At 36.9% G+C, this 9,261-nt stretch overlaps 1 protein-coding gene across 1 annotated transcript; it reads left to right on the top strand.

Annotated features, from left to right (window-relative positions):
• Positions 1-205: 205 nt before the first annotated feature.
• LOC124099905 (A-kinase anchor protein 9-like) lies at positions 206-7,405 on the top strand. Its single transcript, XM_046455147.2, has 5 exons — positions 206-1,494; positions 2,409-2,638; positions 4,747-4,832; positions 5,793-5,922; positions 6,438-7,405. The coding sequence occupies exons 1-5, from the start codon at positions 1,204-1,206 to the stop codon at positions 6,538-6,540; spliced, it is 840 nt and encodes a 279-aa protein (XP_046311103.2). The 5' UTR covers positions 206-1,203; the 3' UTR covers positions 6,541-7,405.
• The last annotated feature ends 1,856 nt before the right edge of the window (positions 7,406-9,261 follow it).

The raw sequence follows: 9,261 nt of genomic DNA on the forward strand, positions 1-9,261 counted from the left end.
TTTATTTTTTCAGCCTACCTTAGTATTACCAGGTACTTCTGGGTGTTCATTGACTGAAAGGCTACTCAGACAAAATACTGAACTGACAGGATATATCAGCCAACTGACTGAAGAAAAGAATAATTTGAGGAATGTGGTCGTGAAAATGGAAGAGCAGTTGAGGCGCTGTCAACAGACAGGAACTGGTGGAGGTTATGTACGTCATTTTCAGAAGTAGTGCCAAGTTACAGTTTCTGCTATCTAATTTTGGTTCTTAACCCTGAATGTAAAAGCATCAGGTCAGTTGTGTAGGAGGATCTGTGGAAATTTTTATAGGGATGACTGTAATATTAATAGCTATTATTTTGTTGAGGGAGCCGTCTCTGTACCAGACTCTGAGAAAACTGACCTGAAGTCATAATCCACTCTACGTCTGTGAATCTCCAAAGACAGATACAGTATTGACTGTCAGCAGACATGTGTAGAGAAATGTTCAATGTGAATCCTCACTGTTGTCTTCATTACTTACCACTTACTGTGTTTATGCCTCAAGTGGAAGATGCTTTGAAATTATATATTTCAGTTTGATAAACCACCCTGAGAATTTAAATATTTCCATTTTTTTTTTAAACCTACAGAATAAATTGCTGGTTTCTATAATTACCCAGTATAAAAATAGGAAGAAACGGTAAGACAAGCATGCAGTCAAATGGATGATAACATCTTTTCATGGCTTCCATAGGAAACCACTTCCCTTCTTCGTACTGGGTTATTTTTTTTCTTTTTTATCTCCATTCCTCTAGTAAGGGCTCCACATTTGGACCCCCATGTCCATCTCTTAAGTCTCTCAACATTTTTTAGTAAAAGCTCTGCTAGATCTGATAAACCTTTTCTGTGGCTAGGCTTTCACCAAGGACTTTTAGGGGTAAAGCTAATCTACTCAGCAAAATGACCATATACTTGGAGTGAGTAAATACTTTTTAATACCAGCTGAGATTGACTTTGAGGATGGAAACTAAGACTAGATATCCATGATAGGGGTACTTTTAATATCTTTAATTCAGCTTTTTCTTCAGAGATATGTTCTTTATGTAAGTAGTTGGGCACTGTGGCACACACCTATGATGCTAGTAATTCAGAGACTGAGGCCAGAGGATTACAAGTTTGAGGCCAACCTCAGCATCTTAGACCCTGTCTCAAAACAAAATATAAAGGGCTAGGGACATGATTAAAGTGGTAGAGTGCCTCTGGGTTCAAGCCCTGGTACCACCAACAAGGGCAGGAAATTATATAAGTGGGCTGTTGTCTCTTCAGTCTTCTAGGTTTTTATTCTGTGGTGATGCCAACCTTGAAGCCATTATCGCTTCTGAAAAAGAAATATGGATCATGGAAAAATCAGCTCTTCAGAAAACCTTAAAAAAAATGGAAGCTGAAGTATATAAACTGAAAGCTGAACTGAGAAATGACACTTTACTTCAGAATCTGAACTCTGATTCTGAAAATACCTCACTGAAGGTAGGTGACATCGTCCTTCTAACGATAGTCCTCCATTTTTTGCCTTTTTTCATCTCTCTGCCCTTACTCAAACAGACTAAAGGAATGTGGGTGGCGCTCAGGTTGTCTCCGGAGGCCATTCAGTGTGTTGTGATTGCAAGGTCTCTAGCATGTCACAGAAGGTTTGTGAAGAGGCATGCCTCTTCTGGGAGGACTGGTAACAGGTTAAGCTCAATCACGGTGTCAACACCCAGAGCTGGTTGTCCTTCCGCCCACAGTTTCTGTCTCAATAGGCAAACAGTACTGTTGTCTTTTCAATTCCTTACAAACATACTGCTACTGTCAGTGTAAGAACATTGTGCCCTAAGATGGGAAGCCCTTGGAGTAGCCTCTCTAATGTGTAGAGATTAATATTGTAGTAAAACTACCATAATCACTTAATGTAAACTCCAAAATAAAGAGAAAGAAAAGTATTGGGAATATTTATTCTGATTATGGAATAAACCATAAATTTATGACTCATACAGTAACAGAATAATTGGCTTATTTAAAAAGCTAAATAGATGCGTGACCACAATAATAAAATAGCTCCATGAAATTTTAAAAATTCTCAGATGAAAAAGATAGCTCTATACATAAGAAAACACAAATGATAATAGGAAGACAAAAATATTTACAATAATATCATGAACAGGGGCTAAAAAACTCAAACTAAAACCATAACTATAATATTTACAGACCATTGACTACAAAGTGGCAAAGTTATAATGGTTAAAGTTACATTAACCTTCAACTTGGCTGATGAAGCTAAAAACAGTACCTGCCATCCTACAACTGCTTTTTTTTTTTTTAATCTAGGTAATAATCATCCCCTAGAGAACAATTTGAATGACTTCTTAATAATGACTTTATGTTCTTCCCTTCTTTAAATGTAGAGGACTTATGGTAAATACTTGAGGGCAGAAAGTTTTCGTAAAGCTCTCATTTATCATAAGAAATACCTGCTGCAATTATTGGGCGAATTCCAAGAATGTGAGGATGCCACCATAACGCTCCTTGCCTGGATGCGGGGTCAGCCAGCCTTCACCAATCTGGAGTTCATCAGCCGCCCAAAGGGCTTAGCCAGATTTCGTTCAGCTGTCAGAGTGTCCATTGCAATTTCACGGTAAAGTTCTTGAAAGAAAATTGATTTTATTCAGAGACCCTCTAAAGGGATGTTTGTCCTGTAATTCTAGCTACTGAGAAGGCTAAGGCAGGAGCATTGCAAGTTTGAGGCCAGTCTCAGCAACCTATTGAGACACTATGTCAAAATAAAAAGCAAAAAAGGGTTGGGGATATGGCTCAGTGGTAGAGCAGTTCTGGATTTAATCTCCAGTACCATAGGGAGGGAAAAAAAGTTTGTATAGTATTTCTTTGCCATCCCTAAAATATAACTTTCTCTCTGGGTTTTCATCCTTTTAGCAGGGATTCTTTATTCTGTACTGTGTAAATATACCCTTTGGAAAGGGCCTTCTTAGGTACATGCAGCTGGTGACTCAAGCTGGCACATCCAGTCCAATTGTCATTTTTTAATTTGAATAGACCTATGAACTAGCTTATACATACATAGACATAAGAGATATCATAAAAAGGAAAAGTTTTTTTTGAAAAATCACACCTTAGGCTGGCACACATCTGTCTTCCTTTCCTACTAAAATAACCTGTTTTTGTACCCAGCTCTGGAAAGCCCTGGTCTACCTCTGCATTCAGGTCCAAGGTTGGCCTTCAGGGATTCTGCTAGTGCTTTTGACACTCTTTTCCTAGTAGTTCCAAGCTAGGAACTTTGGCATTCATTCCGTATGTGGTTGAAACTACCTTGTAGTCCTGAACCACTACTGTCCTCTAATCTAACTAGTAGATAAGATAATCAGGGGCTGGGGCTGAGGCTCAGTGGTAGGGCGCTTGGCTAGCATGTGTGAGGCACTGGGTTTGATCCCCAGCACCACATAAAAATAAAGGTTTGTGTCCATCTACAACTAAAAAAATAAAATAAATTTTTAAAAGATCACTCAGACACTTAGGCTTCTCCATGTGTACCCTCCTTTTTATTTCTCTGAAACTCAGCAGAGTCCCAAAGGAATTTTGTTTCTTAAAGTAGTTCTTGTCAGGTCACATTTGATGCTTCTTCAAAGGATTTTGCTTTTTTTTTTTTTTCTTCTGAAAAATATGAGTTTTGCTTTTGTTTCTGTGTTTTTAAACTGGAAACTTGAGTTTCCTTAGTTCCAAATGTCAGTTCACAAATGAGAAAAAGGGGACAAGGAGGGGTTATAAACCCAGTAGGCACAATTAGCCTGGTCTCTCTATTGCACCCATGCTGGCTCTCTAAAAGCAGCTCAGGTCTAACCTGTTTGTCTTCCACCATGCCTGCCTCTTCTCCTTATTGTAGTCTCACACTCCAGTTTCTCCTTTCCCACTTCTCATTCCCAACATCACCTTGTGTCTGGCAAACAAAGGATAAGCACTGGCAGATACATTGATGAAAAAGATGTAATACCTGCCTAAAATCCAAAGACAGCTCACTTTCTGTTGGGGAAGGGCCATATGCACAGAACTTGGGGGACACTCATGTGAAGTCTCAGGAGTTAGCCAGTCATTTTGATTAGAGGAATTTGGGGAGACTTACATTCTGACTCTCTTAAAATTGAGTCTTGAAACAGACTGGTTCCACAGCGTGCTCTCACCTTCAGAATTATGATCCTGACAGAGCCCTGGCACTCCAGAAAGCTCTCTAAGCCAAGATGGGCCATGCAGCAAACCTAATGCAGCTATATGATGACATTAATGCCCCCATTCATTTAAAGCCAGCATTGTTTTTTGTTCCTGGTCACATGGCCTCACCCATCCTCCAGCTCCCTCTTATGGGTCCTTCTATTCTTTTTTCCTCTCATCTGCCTTTCATCCACTGTTCTGTTTCCTGCGGCTCCTTTCCTTCTGTGTAGTTTTGCCCTCCATTTCTTCCTGTCTCATTAATCCGTAAAGCTAGAACCTGATTCTGGTAACACCAAAGACCTCTGCTTCCCCTTGGAAATGAAGTGAGGGGAGCTTACAACGGTGTTCTTCTGTTCCAGTTAATTTTGCCATCAACCCAGGCACATGTACATAGTTTTGGATTAGGAAATTGTGATTATGTAGAAATCTTATTCTGTGTTCATATTTAAATAATTTTTGTAGAAGGTGTATTTTATGATCTTTATAGATATGCTGTGATGTCTTATCTTGGAATCTTTTTTTTAGAATGAAAATTTTGGTTCAACGGTGGCAGCAAGTCACAGATTCTGGTTCCACCAATGTTAACAGGGATGGCTTTGAACTGAATCCAGGTAAAGTCAAAATAGCATTTTTCTACATTTACAGCCCTCTAAAATTACTGAAAATGTAATATCTTCCAAATAGCAAATTCTGGAGCCAGTGTTTTCCAAAGATAAAGGAGCTTATAACTAACAAGGTTAGGGACTTCATTGTTTTAAAGAGAGTAAGAATTGCTGATTTTTATGGAGCACTGGTCTACACTAAGCCCTGCTTTTTTCATATATTCTGCCAATTTGATGTAATCACAATTACTATTATTCTCACTTTACAGATGAAAAATTTAGCACTGGAAAACACATGGTATTTGTCCCAGATTACCCAGTAGGGGCACTTAAGGCTCTCGGTTCAAGAGAGAATAGCTATTAGTCATGTAAAACGGTTATGGTTTGAAGTTTTCATGATCTAATAATACTCAAATCATTTGAGTTTACTACTACATTGTATAAAAATAAGAACAGTTAAAATTCCTTCTCTCTACACCTAGAATGAAGTAGAAAGAACATTAGGGCTTGAACATTTGGGACATAAGGATGAGGTCAAAAGCGGGAGAGCACAGAATACAGAGAATCTACCTGGAGATATTCTACCAAGTTTAGCAGCAGAGAAAAGGGAAATTTCCATGAAAGTATTTTGAAATATAAATGCTTGCACTGAGAAATTTTTATCTGTGTCATACCAAAAATTAGCAAATCTTGATTGCAATTTTTTTTCCTAGAAAAGGAGAGTGGAGTCATAAAGGATCTGGTTACATTAGTCTAATGTTTTCTTATCCACATTATCTTTTCCCCCAAATGATAATACATTCAGAAACCCTAAGATTGAGGTCTTTTAAGTAAGACAGCATGGTATAATACACTATATTCACATGGTATAAACATGGTATAATACTGTTTTGTAGAAATGTTCAAGGGCTTGGTTTTTAGTTTTTGTTGTGTTTTGCTTTGTTTCTTAACATCTTGCATTACATTAAGGTGCTGAAAAGACTGACCCATTTTATCATTCTTCTGGTGAACTAGAGCTAGATGGAGAACCAAGACATACAACATACCGCTCAAGATCAGATCTGGATTCTCCTAGGTGCCTTTTACCGTTTCAAAATAGGTAAGAATTAAATGTATTAATATTTAACAGAGAAAGATGGACACTGATAGGACTCTGGCAGATGGACATGTTTAGTTGTAATTTGTTTAACCTATGGCCCAGAATCAAAGCTAGTTTTTAAATTTGTAAATGGTTTCTAAGGTTAAAGGAAACAGAGCTGATCAAATGTTGCTTACTATATGCAAGAGTTAGACATTGGAAAAAGTGTTGATTAAAATTGATAAGTCCCTGGCCGTTAGAGAAAATGTTAGTCTGCATGACAGATGCATTTTTACATATCCAACACTTACTGACAAACTGACAGGTTTTATACTTGGCATTTTCATGAAGCCCTAGCTTCTTTGAATTTATTGAAGACCAATTTCTTTCCCATCCCAAACTTAGAAGCATGGGGCATATAGATCATATAATATGTACGTGGCCTGCCTTTCGGGGGTGGGGGAGGAGGCAGGTGTGTAATGTGATTGCATTGTTTCTGGGTAATTTGGTTCATGTACATTGCTTTTAATCCTTAGGTCCCCAGGCACCCTAGCTGATTTAAATCCTGGTTCCACAGCGTGCTCTCACCTTCAGAATTATGATCCTATAGAGCCCTGGCAGATTATATCACTCGGCTAGAGGCACTACAAAGAAGACTTGGAACTGTACAGACAGGTGCTTAAGTTTAACCACTTATTGGTAGTGCCATAGTGCTAGACCCACAGCTCTCCTCATTTTGAAAGCTTAAACTGTGTAACCAGCAGCACAACTAACTTTAGAGTATTCAAGACATGATTTATCACCTCAAATCCTGCCCACCCCCAAATAATTCCCCTACTATCTCTTCATTCAGTAGATTGCTCATAGAAAACACATGATTGAAGACTAATGTGGGAAGGTGCTCTGAGGTAATGCATGGTAGAAAGTGGTGAGGCCTACAGATACTGGTGAGGAAGAGGATTGAGCACTTAGTACAACCATTATCCCTACTACTGCATGGTGCTTTTAAGAGTGATCCAAAAAAAAATCCTAACAATGATCTTTTACTTTTCTTTCCTCAAAAATATCAATATCATACTTGATAACAGAAGTGGATTCTCTATTCATTATGAGAAAACTTCTTTTCCCTGTCTTCCTTTAGTTCACTTCTGATCCAGAGATTTTGAATCATTTTAGTTTAACTGATTGTATTCAGTCTACTTTTACAGTTTTTTTTTAAACTTTTATTAATGATTCTCTTTTCCTACTAGTCCCACAAACTGGACTAATATCAGATTATTTTGAGTTAGTAGTTATCTCTTCATTCATTCAAAAAATTCACTGTTTAACACAAGCAACTTGTAGTACTAGGAAACTCTCATTATTATAGTTGAAGTCTGTTTGTTGGTTAAAGGTTTGTTTTGTTTTAAGCATCCAAATTTCACAAGACCCAGAATCTGAAGACCAAAATATTTTTTAGGATATACTAAAAATATATAGAACTTCAACCTTTAGAACATTTTATATTAGCATAAGTCTCGCTTCCTTGCTTTAGAACCACTCTTGATGACTTGTAAATATAGTTGAAATCTCTTTAAAAATCAGTTGAACTATGAATAAGATGTTTAAGGAACAAAGGGCATTTTTTCTGATGGAGAGTTAAGAGTAATCTTTTTGTTATCTATACCAGCTAATTTATATAGAACAATCTAATTTAAAATCATGCAAAATGTCTTGTTTTTCTCTTACAGCTTCAACTACTACATTTCATAGTGGTATGAGAAGATAATACTTTAAAAACATCAAAAGTTGAAGTGATTTTAAACAAATTCTCTTTTGTAAATCGAAGATTCTTTTGTGCTTTTATATTGTGAATATTTAATGGGACCAAAACAAACACAGCTTATGATTGTATCAGATCTCTTGCACATGAAAACAAACTGGAATTTGTACATACAAGCATTGTGTATGTATTCATGCACAGTGATCACTAAATTACATGTATATTTGCAGAATGTTAATTTAAATGATTAAATTATAAACCTTGTGTATTTATCAAATGGGTGAAAAGATTAAACTTTTGCCGATATGATACTGCTGAATGTGTAGCTTGCAGTGTCCTGCACTTTTCATTTAAGGCTACTGAAATTACATGTTTCTGCCTAATATATTTGCTACTGGTGATGAAGACAGAAGATATCACTTGTAGACACCTATTTTTGTATAATGGTAGAAGTTTTGAATTTTATGGGGTATTTTGTCAAAGCACTGAAAATAAAAATGACTTCACCATTTTCACCACACTGTATTTGAAACTTCTTCATTTTTAACTGAGCCATATAGTTCCTGGTGCATATCCTCATAAATTACTTATCTTAAATATGCAAGACCTTAGGATTCAAACAGAAAGTTGTCCTCATATAATTGGATATTAGGGTTTTTTATGAAGGTTTTCCCTCTGCCTTTCCATCAACTTATATCTAAGTATAATGTTTCTTAAAAGCCATATTTATTCAATTACATTTGGTGTTACATGTATCTAACGGTATGTCTTTACAATCTGTGGTCCACTATGACACAAAAATCATTTAGCTCAAATAATCTAAATTTATTTATTAGATTTCAGCAGAATCAAACAGAATTCCTGCTGTCCAACACAATTCAGACTGGGAAGCTGTCAAGGATGTTGTTTCTTTATCTAGAGTGTTCCCCAATAACATGGCAACTCACTAAAACAGCTGATGTCTGGAAGATTTTGATGTCCTATGATTTAGATCAACACAAATAAGCATGGTAACGAATTGTACATTCTTGGAAGTTTCAATATTAGCAGCTGGGCTTCAGTATGAGGATTTCTAAACGTAGCAAAAGTATCCTAAAACAGCTAGTGGAAGGGGGAGAGTTGTGGGTAAGAACCAGAAGCTAATATGATTGCCATTCAGGACTATTTTGTTGTAGACACATGACAAAAGTAGATGGATATAAGGGGAGGGAGGGGGAAAGAGAGGAGGGAGCAAGAGGGATAGGAATGATGGTGGAATGAGTTAGACATCATTACCCTAAGTACATATATAAGACATGAATGGTGTGAAAATACTTTGTGTATAACCAGTGTCTTGAAAAATTGTGTTCTACATGCGTAATATAAAATGAATTGCATTCTGCCATCATGTATAACAAATCAGAATAAATTTTTAAAAATTTAAAAAAGAGCAGATGGACAAGTACTTAGCAACAGCAGTTCTCTCCAACTGTTGACCATTAAGCCTCCTTATATTAGGCCACTGCAGTCACACTACTCATGATTCTCAATAGTCTGTAGTTTAAAAACTAAATCTGTAGTGCTCCCCTAGCATACACACAAGGCCCTAGTTTCAAGCC

The sequence above is a fragment of the Marmota monax genome, unplaced genomic scaffold (assembly GCF_021218885.2).
Source record: "Marmota monax isolate L192 unplaced genomic scaffold, Marmota_monax_Labrador192_F-V1.1 WCK01_AAM20220418_F8-fsc00226, whole genome shotgun sequence".
NCBI classification, from domain to species: domain Eukaryota; kingdom Metazoa; phylum Chordata; class Mammalia; order Rodentia; family Sciuridae; genus Marmota; species Marmota monax.